Source organism: Aspergillus bombycis, assembly GCF_001792695.1.
Source record: "Aspergillus bombycis strain NRRL26010 chromosome Unknown contig00009, whole genome shotgun sequence".
Classification (NCBI taxonomy): domain Eukaryota; kingdom Fungi; phylum Ascomycota; class Eurotiomycetes; order Eurotiales; family Aspergillaceae; genus Aspergillus; species Aspergillus bombycis.
The window spans coordinates 40,686-59,268 of NW_019170011.1; the positions used below are offsets into that span (position 1 = coordinate 40,686).

Below are 18,583 nucleotides of genomic sequence, written 5' to 3' on the forward strand. Positions count from 1 at the left end.
GATTTTATCAGAACGCTTGATCTGAATCCTTTAGAATATGGTTCTTCAGTATATGCCTAAAGAATCATCTGATGGTCTACACAAGACCAGTATTCTACCAAGTCCGGAATCGATCAAATCCGGCGAGAATGGACTCCGCTAGATCATGACTGACCAGGAACGCTCCCGCATTGCCTCGGCCCTACACATGGAAGGTACGCGGTCATCCAACACTGACTCCCTTAGCTGATATCTAAAAGCGAGTTTCTGACACGTCTTAATATAGAATGATCGATCTCTCGGGGTGGCAATGTTATGATGCGCGACAGAGCAACTTGCTCTTGATGTGGAAAGCATTCCGGCCTTGATGATCTCATACTCAGTGCCAAGGACCGCGAGATTCATGGTCGTGAATTCATGTTGGATATCCTGCTGAAGGGAACCAAGGAGAATAGCCCGACTCATTACATCTCTTGTTCTGGATGTGGCACGCTGCATGATGGAGGATTTGGCTGCTACGGTTATGATAATGGTTTGCCTGAGTGTCTGGAGCGCTGTTCTGACGGACGTAATGGCAAAGTCCTAGTAGTTTTACATCATAGTGGTCATTCTCATATGATAAGAATCCCTTCCACAAGGCTACTATATAAGAAAGAGACCAGTAACCCACGTTTTCAACGCACCTCAATTTCTTAAACCATTAAAACATACGTCACACCACCAAAACTACCTGAGTGTTCAGCAATACGTGATGAGTATGAATGTAGTATCCTACTGGCTATATACGCCATAAGAAACCATGGATTTAGCTGCCTTAGAGAGACAGTTAACTCTTTTAATCTACGCTACGCAGCCCTTGAAAGGGCCTCATTCAAAACGATACCCCGACTAATAGTCATCAATTGACTGCTAGTAACGATGGACCACTTACAAACTGTATTCTATTACCAAACGAACGTAGGGTCCCTCGACAGCCAGCGTATATACGAGAAATAGCTAATATCCTGTTCCTGAAATGCAATACTATCCCCCCCCCTCATACTATAGAGGACGAATGGTATATAACTTTACCTCGCGTAAATCTGGCTATAAATTGTTTTACACGCCTTTACAGCTACCAACGTGTTAGAGTAGAAGATCTTAAGATCCTAAACGCTAGGTTTAAGCAGGTAGATGAGGCTCGGAAAAAGATGAATACAGATAACGACCTTCATAGGAAAGTTCATATCGTCGATTACTGAGCAGCTCGTATACCGATTACAATATGGGAAATATATCATCCGAGATTGTCGAGTACGCGTTTCAGTTACTTTTCATACCGACCCTACCAGCAGATCACTCAATATCCCCCGTAAATGCCCACCAGCGAGCAACGATCCATGGTCTTCACCCGCATATTCCTTATAGACGCTCTTGGGTAAACGGCGGGCAAGGTGCAAGCCCATATGCGGTGGTGTGTTGACGTCAGCGCCGCCATACCAAAGCTTCACGCCCTCATAAGCAACGTCCTCAATGCGGAAGCCCCAGGGTCGCGTCAGGATGCGCATGTCTGCGACGTGAGCATCGATACCCTGGGCATAGTACTGCCTGTAGACGCGTACGGCGCTCTGCATAGCATCTGTGTCCATGTAGGCGTCGGCCTGCGTGGCATCCATGTATGGGAGCAAGTCCCGGCGAAAGCGGTTCGCCATGGCCGTCTGGTCTGGGTCGCGGGCCAGCGGCACATAGATGTCGCGCGTATTCCGCAGTAAGCGCTGCGGCCAGTACTTCATCAAGTACATCTGGGAAATGATCTTGAGGGTCTGACCTCGGCGACCGGCGTGCCAGGGAGCGACGCCTGCGCAGATGCCCACACCGCGCACTTGTTCTCGCGGCAGCATCTTAGCGCACGCGAGTGTGTACGCTGAGCCGCCGCTGACGCCGAAAAGGTAATATCTTTCCAAGCCCAGGTGGTTGACTAGTTGCCGGATATCGTCGGGGTAGCCCATGATGGATCGTCCGGCCTGGAAAGTGCTTTTGCCCACCCCAGGGCGATCGGCAGCGATCCATCGAATGCCCAACTCTTTGGCTAGGGAATCCTCTTTGCCTTGGAGGGTAACACCCGTGTCGACAACACCGTGGAGGTAGAATACGGGGATGCCATCAGGGGCGCCGTAAAGATGGAAGCCGAGCGTGCGGCCATCTGCAAGCGTGAGTGATTCACCCTCGCATCGATTGATGTGCTTCTCGGACGGAATTGACGCCGCAGAGCTGTGACAGCGAGCAGTTGGCAGTCGCCAGAGACGTACGCCATGATTCACGAACTGCGTCGTATGCCTTGGTCCCGCCGAGACGAAGCTGCAATTGCTAACTGAAACGCAACGGACGGATGGGATGATGTTCATGGTTGAGACCTTGCCGAGGTGTTGTGGAAAGGGGCAGGCGGGTGTATAGCAAGGGAGTGCTCAATCGAACAGGCTAGGCACTAAGCCTTATGAAGAGAGAATTCGGATCAGTGACAGGATCTCCGTACGCACTAGTAGGTGAAAGATGATGAAACCCGAGGCAACCAATTGCCTCACTGGAGGCAGTCAGTCGCCAGGCGGCAGAGCCGCCGCGATGTTATCACGTCAGGGAATAATCCCGACGTTCCGCTGTCAAAATTCAGGAGAAGTTCTGCATCTGTAGTTAATCCTGGTGGTGACTCACATTTTACGAGTCACCTGGAAAGCCCGACAATTATGTTACAATATCATAACAAACCCGAGGTAGTTATCCCCACATCGCCAACCTTCGAGTGTGTTCAGTTCAACCCGAATCCCTCCTGAGTCTAGACTCGGTTGGGTATAGTCATCAACGCCTTACCCGGGTAGCTCTAGTGACGGCTAAAGCCGTGTTTCCGGGTTCAACTCTCAGGATGAACGTTAATATCGATTTATAAATAATTATCATTATACGATCTTTGGATTCTTATTCTTTTTTTTAAAAAAAAAATACCTTTACATAATACACATCGAAATGACTTTTTACAGTTACGCTAAGCTGCTTATATTAGACTAAATCATACCTCTGGATGATCTATAGATCGTGTGGCATGCTTCATGGATGTACAATGTCTCTATCAACATGGTTAGAATATATACAGACAGTAGGAAGTGTACATGATATCCTTATCCGCCATTTTTCCAACATATCTCCGTTGAAAGTGACTTTAGGAATTCTACTCAGTCATCAGAAGCCATAACGTGTATATAAGTGGTAGTAGATCTAGTGCAAATGAGCAAAGGTGCTCCTGCGGCATTATGTCCAGCGTGGAGTTGAATGCGACTCCGTCACCTCTGTCATCCCCTCAATCTCTACATCCACACCAACCAGCGTGACAAGCCTCTTCAACTGTACATCACACGTAGTCGGCTTCAAGGTTCTTCATCATTTCCCTGTTTCCAAATGGTACATTCTATCCCGGCAACGTTCCGTGCGGGATTCGTGCCGTGTCGACATCCCTGAACTTTGCTTCCAAACGGACAATGTCCTCCTCTATGGAGTCCTTGCATCTGTAGAACTGCATATCATCGCTTCAACCCAGACTCGAGAGAATCTTACAGTGCGCATGTTATGAAGTACCAAATGCCTCGTCTGCCTCTGATTTTGGATATAATCACCGAGGACAATGTGCCGCCGAACGGTTGTTCGACGATAAGGGGGTACTATCCTGAATCATGGTTGTAGGCTCTTCGACTACAAAAAATGACACAATAGAACACCTATCCTAGTTCACCCGCTTGTACAATTCTGTTAATGCAAGAAAGAATAGAAGTACAGAAGTGTAGATACTGAATCTAAGCATCCTTGTTTGATGGTGTTTCCTGATGCCTTTGCTTGTATACCGCGGTATCCAGTCAGCCCACTCAGGAAACATAGCGCGGTAAGTATTATAGATCATGGAATATCTGTGGTCTGGTTAAGAAAGGCTATAATAGGGTCAACCGTTGAGGTGTGTACTCACGGATATACAGCACTATTCCATCCTTTATCGTCCACATACCAACTGTGGCATCCGCCGGTTACCCACACACTCTCCTGGGATGCTCTCTGGACATTCTCTGTCCATACTCTGTTTGACTTTGCCTTGATATCCCAGGAGCTCACGTCAAGTTCAAGAATTGGCTTGATAAGTTTCAAAATATAATGGATGGAGTTCTCCACGCCAATCATAACGCTAGTATGACCACTCGATGAGTTAGGCCCTAGTAGGAGAAAGAGGTTTTTAAATCCAGGAACCGCTAGCCCCTGGTATGCCTGGAGTCCCCCAGTTGTCCAGTAGTCATACAGCGCAGCACCTCCACTGCCGATGACATCAATGTTGTGCAGTAATGTTGAGGTATCGTATCCTGTTGCCATGATAATCACATCCGCTGTTACTTTGCTTTCGTGTGAGTGTGCAACCTGATAATCCTCCCCTCGACCTCTTAGTATTACCGCCCTTTTTTCAACCCTATCCAGCCGAAGATCTGTGATATGCAATCTAGGATCCCAGAGGCTCTGAAACCACCCAGCATCATGGACGAGTCTTTTGCACCCAAGCTCATAAGGGGGAGTAAGTATTTTGTGGCATCCCCTGGGGATGCTGCGTTCCATATAAACCCGGAGCTTTTCTTCATACCTCTTTCGACCATACTGTTGTCCCGCCTTGAATATTCGAAAGAAGGTAAGTTCAGCGATTAAAAACATAACCATACGAACAATCTGTGCCAAGCCAGGGATATTCCGGTTTAACCAGGGCATGTATGCTTCCCATGCGCGCAGCTGCCTGGATGAAAGAAGGTTTGGAGATACCCAAGGAGCTGTTCGCACCAGCTGTGTGACTGAGCGAACGTTATACTGACTCAGAAGGGCTGGAACCAATTGTGCTGCACTGCAACCAGCACCGATGACTATAACATCTTTATCCTCGAGGTTGACATTGGCATCCCATCGTGCAGTGTGTAAAACGTCTCCCCTGAAGTGTTCGATCCCTTGAACGTGTGCTGAATCTGTTCGAGGGACGGCAAACTTTCCTGTAGCACTGATGACTATCTTTGCTCGCACAGAGCGCTTGTATCTGGGTGCAGGGAAACCTGCTGGCTCCTCTTTGGCCGGTGGTGTCTGATGGATGGATACCTCCCATTCTTCATTTTGCTCGTCCCATATCAGACTGCTAACCTCCGTGTTGAGCTGAATATGCGGGCAAAGCCCGAATTTCTCAGAGGTAGCTCGTATATATGTCGCAATCTCTTCCCCAGAAGGCTTCAGAGTTGACCATGAAGGATTTTGGGCAAAGGAGTAAGAGTACAGGCTTGCAGGGCTAGGAGAGACTGTAAATAGTAGTCGTGGAATATAGGGGAGGCTCGTGTACTGACACATCGCACGCTACACCTGGATACCGATGAACCCACCATGTGCCCTGTGATAATGTCAGTAGTCGCCTGCAGACAGTGAGGCTGGAAACGCACTCCAACTCCTTCGTTCCGGTCATATATACGAAACTGGCTCAGGCCAAGTTTTGTTTTCAGTTGGCACCCTGCCGCAATCCCAGATAGACCGGCGCCGATAATGACTACTGGGAAGTAATCTGAACGGCTGTGTGTGTCTTTAGGAGCCATTTCATCGCTTTTTGAGGTGTGGTGATATTCCAAGACTACGCTGTTGTTGTTGTTGTCGCATAAAAACCAGCAGGATCGGTCTTACATGGCTTTACCAAGTCAATACCGCCAAGCCTACTGGCGTCCAAATTGATGCAGGTGACAAGTCCAAATTGTACCGATTGGCATTGAGTGATTCGTTGAGCTGGAGCCAGGCACCCCTTTACTCCGTATTTTGTAGTAAGTAGGAAGATCATTTGTATGTCGACTGGAACGCGCTTCATATGGGGAGGATTTGCAAGGGAGGGGGTCATGAAATATGTAAGGGGTGCCAAATAATTTAGAAACAACGGTTCCGTAATGCTTCTGGTGGAGACAGATGCTGTCGTTTTTCCAGCCCAGAATCACTAATGTATGACCATACCCAGATGACTATGGTGAAGCTATTCGGTTTGGATGTCTTTGATCAACGAAACAAGCCAGGGCTAGGGCAGTCTCCTAGTGACTACCCGCCCCATGCGCTACTCATTGCCGCAGGTCCATTAATTCTACCGTTTATTAGCCTTTACGTACGGAAGCGGCATGAATAGGAGGATTTTAACATGTCTTGACCCACATTCTCGCGACCATTTTGAAGTTACATACCCAGCTTTCAGGAGTAGGACGTTAAATACTGGAACCATTCCACACACTTCGTCGCGCTGTCAGCTTGACACGAATCGAGAGATTGCGCGCAAAGATGTTACAAGGATTTTACGTGACACTGATTATATTCTTGGGGATGATGGGACATCTTGGCTCCCTCTTGGAAGCTAAGGATGCAGCTACGATCGTCCAAGGGATGCAGGACCTGAGTCTAAAGACACATATCGTACGACAGTCACTTGACGACTTCGATGGCAGTTTCATTAAGGCTCTATTACTCGCTCGTGACGTATACGAGGTCTCAAAAGCAGCTGAGGTCTCCAGAAAATCTTTTGAGGACGCTGAGCCGCTGTCGCAGGACGATGTACCCAACATTGTGGAGAACTACCACGCAGTCCGGCAGTCAATCGATGATGCCCTGAACGCTGTTCCGGCAAAGGTAGGCTTCAGAATATCCATATACCCCACTGTGACTAACATTGGTCTCTGCGTATTAGATCAATTCCATAGACTCTCTAGGCGTTCGCATGTTCGCAACCGGGCTTTTGCGAAACTTTGCCGCTGACAGGACCGCGTATGAGAAGGCGTCGAAGGCGAAGATACCTGTAGACAATCATACAAGTATCCAGGGCCCCATCGATAGCCTTGCAAACTCATTTGATACCGCACTCTCGCTGTTTCTGTGACATCAATCGTCCGCCTAATTTTGGGAAGGGGTGGGGGGCGTTGATGTAAAAAATCGTGGTTGAATCAGGGCCTCTAGGGTGCCGATTCTTGTGTTAGTATTTCGGTAACCAAATATGAATGACTATTCAAGATGATACACCACCGGGATAGCATCTGCGCTGCTAAGTTATGTATCGATGAGCAGGGATTGTGCTCCAAGGAGCTGTAAAACACATCGGCTGAGAAAAGCTGTCTAGTACTCCCGAAATACCTTTGCTCCGGGGTTGGTGATGATTCATCTTTCGTAACCCGTAACGTGTGGTGTTTATGTCTAGCTGTTCCAAGTTGATGCCCAGCGCGTTCTGATATTTTCAGCTATACTCGTCCAGACTCGCGAGCTCTACTATTCTTAACTTATCCCAGGCTTTGCCATTGCCCACTGTATCATAACTAACAGATCTTGACCCTTTCTGAAGTCCCCGTAGATACATACCGCCGCCGAGTGGCTCTTGTTCCATGGATTGCGTCCAATATACCTATCAGTCCATAGTTGACATTGAGCTTCTCGTGATGTAAGTCATGAATCTCTGGTTTCCAACCCATGAAGCTGAAGTCGAAGAAGCGATACCCACAGTGCGCCCAGGACGCTTGGGCGCTAACCCCGCAAGCGAACAGCCAGAATGTCACGACATGAATCCTCAGCAAGTGTGCGGGAATGGCGACAGGTAATATATTGGAAACAACATGTTCAACGGGGTGACAATACAGCGAAGCCACAGCCACGGGGGTGGTAAACAGATGGTGCTGCTTATGGAAACGCCGGTAGAGCCAGGGCCAATGCAAGGCACGGTGGCCATAGTAGAAGAGAGCTTCGCGACCCAGTGTGCACCAAAGGATGCCGTGCATTATCTCAGCCGCCGATGGCAGCCATGGGTCCACCCGTAAACCGGTAAGCTGGGGAACCAGTGGACGGACAATGAAAATCTGCCCGAGATGTAGTGTTGTCGCGAATGCCTGGTTTAGTGCTGCAACGAGGATGGCTTTCCAGAGAAGTCTTCGATCAGGTTGCCGGGAGGAGCTTTGTATTTTGTTTCGCTGAACATGCAACGGGCCGAATAAATCTAGTAATAGAAACAACAGGGATAGAGACCAAAACACCGAGATCTGCGTGAAGAAGGTTCCCAGGAGTTCAATTTGTTGAGGAGAGTGCTTCTTTACCAGCTCGGCCCATGCGATATTGATGTAGTCAACAGAATCCGCAAGAAGAAGAGCCATGATGGTGCATAGTGCGGTCCTGTCGATAACATACAACGTTTTAATGTAGTCAAGGGGTTGAGAAAGGAGGACTTCAAGCAACCAAGCAACAAGGAGAGTCCGTGCCATATTTTGTAGATCCTTCCCTCATATAGCCCTTATGCTGCCCGATGATCTTCTGCGCAAATTCTTCACCAGATGAGCAAAATGTCAATATATCCACAGTTTTATGCAAGCCTGGACATTTTCAGCTTCTCCACTAATTCCATCTCTTGGCTAGCTGCGTTTGGAAGAATTTCCCTGTCGAATTGCTTCTGTACGAGGGGTTTAGTATATGTCACATGTAGGATTGTGAAGAATGTTACCCACCTTAGTGGTTTGACACGTCAATCAATTCCATTTTAGCTGCTCACTAAAATACGTCCAGGACGAGCCGGGCCGGTCGCCCCAGCTGTTACACCTTGGATAATGATTTGGCCTAAATCCAGTAGAATACCCCTGGCTCCAGCTGTCCAAACCAATCGGGCTTTCTGACTATGTAGTTTTGAAATCTGTCTGACAGGGAAAAGCATCACAGGCAGAAATACCAAGTTTACACTAGCATAGTTTGGGATCTACAATGGCACCTCCGCAATGTGATATGTACGTCTGGTATTCTTCCCACAGGTCACAGTGGATTTCCGCCTTGTCAAGGAATGGCGGTGTACCCATGCTTGCTGTCATGAAGCAGCTCCGAAATATAACACATAGCCCGGAATGACTGTATGGTGCAAGTGGCTCATTCTGCGGCTCGCTGCTGGTATTTGTCTAAAACCAAGCATCATAGCTTCCTACTTCTGTCCTCCGGTGACAAGAGTAATCTCATCTCCCTTAGTATGTCGGAAACATCTGCCAATATGCCGGCCCCTGAGTTAAGGCCCGAGAGCGTTGTAAGTTCGCATTTAACATCTCTGAACACAGGAAGCAAAGACTCATGGAATTTGAAGCTTGACGCGCATTTTAGCAGCGTGATGAAGGACCTCGGGGCTGCCCAGCAGCCCAAAACTTTGGAAAGTACAAATAATGCGACCAAGATAGAGAGAAGCCTCTGTCGGGATACTAAGCCCTGCGAGCCGATCGCCGTGGTAGGCATGGCAATGAGATTGCCAGGCGGAGTGCGGTCGGAGGATCAGTTTTGGGAATTCTTGATGAACAAGCAAGACGCTGTGACCAGGGTCCCAGAATCCCGATACAATGTTGATGCCTTCTATCAGCAGGCGAAGCCGAATGCTGTTCGAACGAAGAAAGGGTACTTTCTGCAGGAAGATCCTACGGAGTTCGATACTGGCTTCTTCGGCATAACCAACTACGAAGCAAGTCGGCTTGATCCTCAGCAGAGACTTCTGCTTGAGGTTGTGTGGGAGTGCATGGAGAATGCAGGCCAGGTAGACTGGAGAGGCAAGGATATTGGGTGCTGGGTTGGAGTGTTCGGGGAGGACTGGATGGATCTATGCGCCAAGAATATACAATATACTGACCGACTACATGCTTTAGGGGCTGGGGACTATGCTCTGGCAAACCGTATCTCATATGAATATGACCTTACAGGGCCAAGGTGAGAGAAGACCAGAGAAGACGGAGTTCGCTGGGTTTAAACTAAGTTGCTATTACTCAGTATGACCGTTCAGACGGGCTGCTCATCGTCACTGGTAGGGCTACACGAAGCATGCCGCGCTATCAGTACCGGCGATTGTTCCTCGGCGATCGTTGCGGGCACCAGTTTAATCTTGAGCCCCACGATGACCACGACTATGTCCGAGAACATGGTCCTCTCCCCCGACGGGATCTGTAAAACGTTTGATGCTGGGGCGGATGGCTATGGACGCGGTGAGGCAATCAATGCGGTTTATTTAAAGCCATTGAAAGACGCTGTGGCAGCTGGTGACCGAGTACGAGCCGTCATCCGCTCATCTGCAACGAACTGCGATGGTAAGACTGTGGGTATCACGACCCCTGGAGCACCAACCCAAAAGCAGTTGATTAGGAAGGCCTATCAAAGGGCAGGGATCAGTAATATCACCGATACAGCCTTTTTCGAGTGTCACGGATCTGGAACCGTGGTTGGTGATACAGCAGAACTGTCGGTTGTTGCAGATCTTTTCAAGGAGAAAGGTGTCTATATCGGGGCGGTCAGTACATGTTTCTCAACTCGTAGCCGTAGTCAAGCAGTTGCTGAAACATCCTAGGCAAAGCCAAACTTTGGTCACTCAGAGGGTGCTTCGGGCATCACAGGAATCATCAAAGCTGTGTTAGCCCTCGAAAAGAACGTGATACCGCCTAACATCCATTTTAAGGAACCGAATCCTAAGGGTGAGCTTCCATTGCCTTGCCTCCAGCCAGCGTCTCACAGATTGACTCTTTGATTTAGTACCATTCAAGGAAGCCATGCTTAAAGTGCCGCTCGAGCCAACCCCTTGGCCACATGACAGGCAACCCAGAGTAAGCGTTAACTGTTTTGGAATCGGTGGATCCAATGCACATGTGAGTTATACTAGGGATCTTGCCCGCAGGGTCAGCTTGCGTTAATTGAATATGTAGGCAATCCTGGATTCTGCTGTATCATACGGGCTGGTGCCAGACCGTAAACCATCTCAGAACGAAAGCCCGGCGCCTTTTCTTTTCCTGGTATCTGCTGCAAGTCCAACTGCGTTAACACAATGCGTGAACAACTTGACCGAATATGTTGAGCGAACCGCTCCAGCATTCCGAGATCTGGCGTATACCCTCGCCATGAAACGGGAGCATCTAGAACACCGCACTTTTCTTATTGGCGGGGTAGATGGCACCATTTCCAACAGCGAACGGAAGGGACGTCGGTTCGAGACCACGCTGTTGACATTCGTGTTCACTGGGCAAGGCGCTCAATGGCCTACGATGGGCAAAGGCCTGCTGGAATGTTTTCCCTTGTTTAAGGAAGATATACAAAGGATGGATAAGGTGATCCAAGCCTTGGAACAACCTCCGGACTGGAGTATCGAAGGTAAGATTTTATCCATAGGTACTGAGGATTAGAAGCTTTCGCCTACTGATGATGCTGGCCCAGACGAGCTTGTCGCAGACGAGGACTCCTGCAGAATACATGAAGCAGAGCTCTCCCAAACACTTTGTACTGCAGTTCAGATTGGAATTGTCAATCTTCTTGCACGTTGGGGTGCAAAGCCTGACGCGGTATTAGGCCACTCAAGTGGCGAGATTGCGGCCGCCTATGCTGCCGGGGCAATCTCACTTGAATCGGCAATAATAGTGGCATATTATCGAGGGCAGGCAGTGAAAAGAGCACGAAGAGGGGCCATGGCAGCTATCGGCCTCATGGCAGAAGATATCAAGCAATACCTCGTGGAAGGTGTGGTGATAGCTTGTGAGAATAGTGCCCAAAGTACCACAATATCTGGGGATAGCGATAAGATTGGTGATGTGATTGAGAAGATTCAATCTGACAATCCAGACACATTTGGTCGGCGGTTGCGGGTCGACAAGGCCTATCATTCCGGTCAGTATATTGAAGCGATGAACGTGTCCAGCCTCGTAGATGCATCTAATTGCTAATTGGTGTCCTCTTAGATCATATGGAGGAGGTCGGAGCCTTTTACGAACAAGCCACCCAGTCGCGCATCCAGACACACAACGACATGGTGCCCCTCTGGTCCACAGTGACAGGTTCCTTGGTCAGAGATCCACAGGACTTATTGGCAAAGTATTGGCGCCAAAACTTGGAGTCCCCTGTGTTATTCCGCCAGGCTATGGAAGCAATTCTGGAAGCCCACCAGCAGTCAGGACATGTGTTTGTCGAAATTGGAGCGCATTGTGCCTTATCAGGACCTATCCGTCAAATCATGCAGAGAAGCAACTCGTCGAAGGCCACCTACGTTCCAACACTGACCAGGAAAAGGCAAGCTGAGGTCTGTTTAATAGAAGCGGTGGGATGCCTATGGACACACGGTGTGCCAGCTGTTGACCTTCAAAGTGTTGTAGAAGACGGACAGATGTTGACAAACCTACCCCCATATCCATGGGATCATCGTGCAAAGTTACTTAACGAAAGTCGTCTCGTACATCAGTGGAGATTTCGTGCATTTCCCCACCATGAGCTTCTTGGCTCTAGGATGTTTGGTGCCAGTGACTTGGAACCTATGTGGTCAAATCTTCTTCGACCTGACGATGTTCCCTGGTTATTTGACCACGAGTTAGCGAAAAGGATTGTTTTCCCAGCGGCTGGTTTCATAGCCATGATAGGAGAGGCGGTCCGCCAGATTGACGGCTCTGAAAGCTATTCTCTCCAAAATATTCTCTTAAAGGCTCCTTTGCTTTTAGCAGAGGGTCAAACGGTTGAGCTTGTTACAACTTTGAGACCTGTTAAGGTATCAGACTTCCTTGATTCACACTGGTATGAGTTCACGGTCTCGGCGTATGACGGTGAGGACTGGGTCAGGCATTGCCAGGGACACGCCTGTGCTAGCTTTGAAAGCGATAGGGAAACCAAGAAGGTGTCTCCATTGAACCGCAGAGTATGCTCTGATACGTGGTACCGACTTATGGCAACCCATGGACTACGATACGGGGATCGTTTCAAGGGTCTACAAGATATAACATCGGATCCCACCCGGAAGATGGCAACAGCCACAATGATCGAAGATCATACCTCGCATGAAAGTCACTATAGCCTACACCCGAACATAATTGACCAATGTCTACAGATTATGAGTGTGGCAATATGTTCGGGTACGGTGAGTGTGTTTGACAAAGTGTCTGTGCCTTCTTTTTTTGAACGTATCTGCGTCAGCTCTGGCAACGGGGAACTTGCTGTGGAGGCTGATGCATGCAAGTCATCCACAAGTATTACGACAGGAAATGCTACATTAGTGTCCGGACAATCTCCCGTATTGTCCATTGAGGGTGCAGCATTCTTCTCTGTCACTGATAGTGGGGAGTCTTCGCAACATGGCTTTCCGCTGGTGACTCGAACAAGGTGGGCACCAGACCTGGACCTCGTACCGCAGAAAGAGCTCCTCTCGTTTCGGCCTGTGGGAAGGGATGGAAAGCTATATACAGATCTAGTTTTATGTTTGATCTCAGAAGCCCACTACCGCATCAAGGACAAGATCCCCGCTACCGAGCATCTAAATAAATATAAAGAAAACATTGCTAGATGGGCGGAGGATATTAAAAACGGTGTCCCCCCGGCACCTCCAGATGGACGGCGATTTCTTCAACTGAGCAGTCGGGAAAGGATGCGCCTCATTGATGAGCTTTCCGAAGAAGCTAAGATGCGGGACCCGAATGGCCCAGGTTTGGTTACCCTGACTAGCACAGTTTTATCGCATATCGAGGATATTATGGTTGGTTCGGAATCTCCGCTGCACGTTCTCGTGGATCAAGATGGATTAGCGGATGCGTATTACCAACCAGGGTCATGGGCCTGTTGCCAGGAGCTACTGGTTTTGTTGATGCACTCCAACCCCCGAATGAGGATATTGGAGATTGGGGCTGGCACAGGAGGAAGCACTACAGTCCTGCTAGATCATCTGCGCTCCCCCGACGGAGTTCCAATGTATGGGACCTACGTATTTTCTGATATCTCTCCGGGATTCCTGCATAACGCGAAAGAAAAATACAAGGACCAGAAAAATATGGACTATCGCATACTAGATATAAGCAAAGACCCGGTTTCGCAAGGCTTTGAATGCGGGTCATTCGATGTTATTGTCGCTTCTAATGTACACATCCCACATATCAGATAATGAAGACAGACTGACAACCCCCATTAGGTCCTCCATGCAACAGAGTGCCTCCATACCACCCTGCAGAATGTGCGCAAGCTTCTTACTCCCGGCGGTCGATTACTCCTTCAAGAGCTCTGGTCAGGCAAGTATTATACTCTATCAAATTCCAAACGCAACACTAACTGATAAAAGCGCTGCCGATATTTGATTTTATAACGGTAGGGACACTCCAGATATACTCAACCGTTTTATTAGTAACATATCTAGGGCATACTTCCCGGTTGGTGGATAGGTGAGAAAGATGGTCGTGCTGACAAGCCCTACATATCCCCCACTCGGTGGAATACCGAACTTCTCAGAGCAGGTTTCACAGGTGTTGAAGCAGCAGAGTTTGACGACGAGGGAGTTAGTCGATCTATGGTGAACATAGTGTCGCGGAGCCCATTCAACCCCTCCCAAGCAACCGATATCACCATTGTACACCGTGCTGGGGTGGGAGAATGGGAGAACAATGTAGCCCAAAGCTTCTCTGCAGCTGGCTACACAGTGCGCTGGATAGCATTTGATGAGGTGTCCTGTCCTCCTACCTCAGGGATTGTCTTTCTGTTAGACCAACCTGGACCCTTCTTGCATGACATTTCTGCTGAGCAGCACGAACGTCTCAAGAGATACTTTGCAGAGAACCGGGAAGCAACTATCCTATGGGTTACATCAACCTGCCAAACAATTTGCCACGACCCTCGTTATAGCCTTGTTTTTGGATTGGCTCGGACATTAAGAAAGGAGTTAGAGTTAAATTTCAACACCCTGGAGATCGACTCCTACGGCGCACTGGCATCTGACAGCATCGTCCGGGTCTACAAACAGGTCGAACGACACGACGACACTCATGTCGTCCCTGATAGTGAATATATTTTGCAGGATGGGAAGATAAATGTGGCCAGGTTCCATTGGACGAACCTTGCGACAGAACTGTGTAGTATGTCGAGTGAAGATACTCCAAGGAAACTTTCAATGACCAGCTGCGGTGTCCTTGATACCATGTACTGGAAGTCTGTGGACCTTCCCACCGTCGGGAAGGATGAAGTCATTGTCGACATAAAGTTTGCAGCGTTGAACTTCAAAGACATAATGGTCTCAATGGGAGTGTTCGGGCAGATAGAAGACCTGGGCATTGAAGGGAGTGGCGTGGTTGTCCAAACAGGAAGTGATGTCCAACATATTTGCAATGGTGACAGGGTATTCTTCGTCGCCCCCGGTTCTCTCCAGACACGACGGGTGTTACCTGCCGGAAGGTGTCTGAAGATTCATGAAAGTCTTTCCTTAGAAGATGCAGCCACGATGCCTGCAGTGTTTGCGACAGCGATCTATTCTCTGCTACATCTGGCCAGACTAAAAGAGGGCCAGGTAAGCCCCTTCCTACCTACCAGTGTTGCCTAATTTTAATTATTATACAGTCCGTTCTCATACATTCTGCCACTGGAGGAGTTGGCCTGGCAGCTATTCAAGTTTGCCAAATGGTGGGGGCAAATGTACGTGTGCACCCATGTGCTTCGCCAAATATTGCTAATATGTTCACAGATATTCGCCAGTGTTGGAAACGAAAATAAAGCGCAGCACCTTGTAGATATTTATGGCATACCTAGGGATCATATATTCAGCTCAAGAGATGCCTCCTTTCACCCTGACCTTATGCGCTGCACAGGAAATAGGGGTGTGGACGTAGTTCTCAATTCCTTAGGAGGCAATCTCCTTCATACATCTTGGAAATGCGTTGCGCCCTTTGGCAAAATGCTTGAGCTAGGCAAGCGAGACTTCCTTGGGCATGGCATGCTCTCCATGGATCTTTTCATGTCCAATCGGTCATTCTTTGGGGTGGATCTTAACCAATTCTTCGACGAACAACCTGATGAGTTCCATAAGTACCTCTACCACTGTCTGGCCGCCTAACCTTGGACTAACATAAATCAGCACTGTACTCGACAAGTTTCTGGAAATGATCGACCAAGGTCACATACGCCCAATTCAACCGCGAACTGTATTTGAAGCCAGTGATATCATCGGCGCCTTTCGATACATGCAGCAAGGGGTACATATGGGTAAAATCCTCATCAGGATGCCCGAGTCACCTGGTCATCTCCCACAGGTACAAGATAAAAAGGACATAGTATTCAAGCCTGACGTATCTTACCTGCTCGTTGGGGGCTTGGGTGGGATCGGCCAAGCCGTCTCCCGATGGATGGCCTGTCACGGAGCCCGAAGTCTGATAATATTTTCCCGTTCAGCGGGCCACTCAGATGACTATCAAGTGTTTATTCGGGAGCTGGAAGCCATCGGCTGTCATGTCCACACTGTGAGCGGGGATGTTACATGTCTTCCAGATGTCCAAAGCGTAGTGGAGAGCTGCAGCAGACCTATCGCAGGTGTTATCAACCTCTCCATGGCCCTCAACGTAAGCCACCCATCGTTTGGTACATGTGGGCGCAGACAGCTAACTCATGCGTGAAATGCTAAATAGGACCATATGTATCTTGAAATGTCGCATGATCAGTGGATGGTACCGAATAAGACAAAGGTTGAAGGGACATGGAACCTGCACTCCGCATTGCAAAACGTTGCATTGGACTTTTTTGTGGTCTTTAGCTCCATGGCTGGTCTCGTTGGTAACCCAGGCCAGGCAAACTATGCTGCAGCAAGTGCATTCTTAGATTCCTTCGTACAATACCGCCATACTAGCGGCTTGCCAGCCTCGGTACTGGATCTTGGTTGTGTGGAGGGTGTCGGTATTCTGAACCAGATGCCGCATGTTCTGCAGAGGTTGCGAGCACTATCGGTGCATTTCATACAGGAATCTGAGCTAATGGAATCCCTGCACTTGGCCATTGTGCGCTCCCACCCAGAGCTGCCCAATGGGAAAGGCCTCGAGTCTGCTACTCTGGGCATAGGGCTTTGTCCAACAAAGCCATTCAGTCAGGTCCATGACCTTCCCTTCTGGAGGACACTTGATGCTCGTGCGCGTGCTCTTACCAATTATGACTCTTTTCAACAATCGGAAAACGATGAAGAGCCTGATAGCCTTCAGGAGCTCATGGGCGAGCTAGACGCTAATCCCGCCATGGTATATGACCCTGAATTCGCAAATCGGATACGGAGAGAAGTTGGCCGGTTGGTCTCAACATATATATCCAACAATGAAGATATGACCGATGAGGAGATTAGGAATATCAAGGTCGACTCGCTGATGTCCATTGAGATCAGAAATTGGACCCGGCGCCGACTCAACGTCGATGTGGCAATCCCAGAAATCTCAAAAGCAGGGACAGTGGGGAGATTAGGAACGCTGGTTGTGGAGAAGCTGAAGACCAAACACTTCCCCCACCAGCAGGAATCTACATAATATGTCCATGTGGAGGCAGCCGCGGCAGAGTATACATGTTCCAGTACTATCTCAATTAGTCCCTTATCCAGCGAACGTTGGTCAAGTATTGCAACATCTGGCAGAGCGTCAAACAAGAACAACTATTTCAAATATCTACTGTACTGGGATGACCGGGTCTTTGGAACCAAGACGATTAATATAATACGAGGAATTATAGCTAAGCTTGCTACAGAACACCGTGCGCCCTTAGTAAAGAGCTTAGATACAGGGTAGCACATCACTAAGCTTATCGAGGAGAGTTTAGTTTTGCAGGCTGTGTACAATATTTAATGGATATAACACGTTGAAAGTCTGAACAGTCTAGAACCATGGCAAGAAGTATTCCTAGAGTAATAGGTGTCGATTTGCCCATTTCGTACTGCCAAGTAAGAAATACTTAATAATCTCCTTCAACTTGTGACCCAGACTGTCATAAATTCTGGTATGTGCCGAGCTCCTGGGAACCTGCATATACTACTCTGGCATTCAAACCACCATTAAACAATCCGTGGAACCTTATGCCTTTGTAGAGGGGTTTGTGGGGGTAGCCACTTGGAGGGCCGTGGAAGACGAACCCCCGAGTGAGCCCCTAATGTATCATAGTATCGCTGCAAGCTGATCTAGGTGACATTTACATACGCACTGCACTGTATACTAATTCCATTCGTTGACTAGATTGCTCAAATCGCTTGCTCTATGATTCCGTCTGGACTCTGCCTAAATTATCTAGAGGATCGAACACGATAATACTGGCTTGACTTGCCTGGATTATCTGCACTGCCTGCACTACCTTAGTTCTTCCTGGGAAATAGCTACTATAGAGAACCGCATACATGCACACGATGGAAGGTAGAAATAACTCGTCCCATTTGCTCATAGGGTCAGGCTGGGGCAGGTGAACAGTGCTCTGAATTTTTATTTTATTATTTCGGGCGAACGAAAAATAGCGATTTTAGGCGGACAGTCGAGGACCAGTTGTCTAGACAACTCCAGTGGTTCTCCCAAGTCCACCTGTACCGACATCTCCTAATCACCCAAATCTTCGCTGTCAGCCATGTTTAGTATTATTGTCGAATAGGCAACAATATTAATAAATATCTACCAAGTGTATTGCATCTACATGCCCGCCTACCCGGTTAACTGGAGGCACAATGGTCACATCATCCACATAGAATACGTCGGGTCCCAGGACGGAGTATAGATTTAGAAGCTAAAAGTGCCTCATTAACCTTATCTTATTTAAGCCGACATACAATGTAAAA

General features: G+C 48.4%; 5 protein-coding genes across 5 annotated transcripts; 2 read left to right on the forward strand and 3 right to left on the reverse strand.

The window, feature by feature from the left end:
* Positions 1–1,292: 1,292 nt before the first annotated feature.
* ABOM_003508 (alpha/beta hydrolase) lies at positions 1,293–2,363 on the reverse strand (the record flags this gene model as incomplete). Its single annotated transcript, XM_022530638.1, has 1 exon — positions 1,293–2,363. The coding sequence occupies one exon, from the start codon at positions 2,361–2,363 to the stop codon at positions 1,293–1,295; it is 1,071 nt and encodes a 356-aa protein (XP_022393086.1).
* A 1,597-nt stretch (positions 2,364–3,960) lies between these two features.
* ABOM_003509 (flavin-containing monooxygenase) lies at positions 3,961–5,600 on the reverse strand (the record flags this gene model as incomplete). The annotated part of the gene is made up of 3 exons (XM_022530639.1): positions 3,961–5,302; positions 5,358–5,401; positions 5,451–5,600. The coding sequence occupies 3 exons, from the start codon at positions 5,598–5,600 to the stop codon at positions 3,961–3,963; spliced, it is 1,536 nt and encodes a 511-aa protein (XP_022393085.1).
* Positions 5,601–6,318: 718 nt separating this feature from the next.
* Positions 6,319–6,910, forward strand: ABOM_003510 (cell wall mannoprotein 1 family protein; the record flags this gene model as incomplete). The annotated part of the gene is made up of 2 exons (XM_022530640.1): positions 6,319–6,663; positions 6,722–6,910. The coding sequence occupies 2 exons, from the start codon at positions 6,319–6,321 to the stop codon at positions 6,908–6,910; spliced, it is 534 nt and encodes a 177-aa protein (XP_022393114.1).
* A 430-nt stretch (positions 6,911–7,340) lies between these two features.
* ABOM_003511 (sterol desaturase family protein) lies at positions 7,341–8,165 on the reverse strand (the record flags this gene model as incomplete). Its single annotated transcript, XM_022530641.1, has 1 exon — positions 7,341–8,165. The coding sequence occupies one exon, from the start codon at positions 8,163–8,165 to the stop codon at positions 7,341–7,343; it is 825 nt and encodes a 274-aa protein (XP_022393115.1).
* Positions 8,166–9,040: 875 nt separating this feature from the next.
* ABOM_003512 (polyketide synthase) lies at positions 9,041–17,300 on the forward strand (the record flags this gene model as incomplete). Its single annotated transcript, XM_022530642.1, has 14 exons — positions 9,041–9,738; positions 9,799–10,312; positions 10,370–10,493; positions 10,552–10,664; positions 10,722–11,163; positions 11,227–11,673; positions 11,745–13,897; positions 13,949–14,015; positions 14,096–14,121; positions 14,171–15,310; positions 15,361–15,435; positions 15,485–15,825; positions 15,875–16,355; positions 16,422–17,300. The coding sequence occupies 14 exons, from the start codon at positions 9,041–9,043 to the stop codon at positions 17,298–17,300; spliced, it is 7,500 nt and encodes a 2,499-aa protein (XP_022393116.1).
* Positions 17,301–18,583: the final 1,283 nt, after the last annotated feature.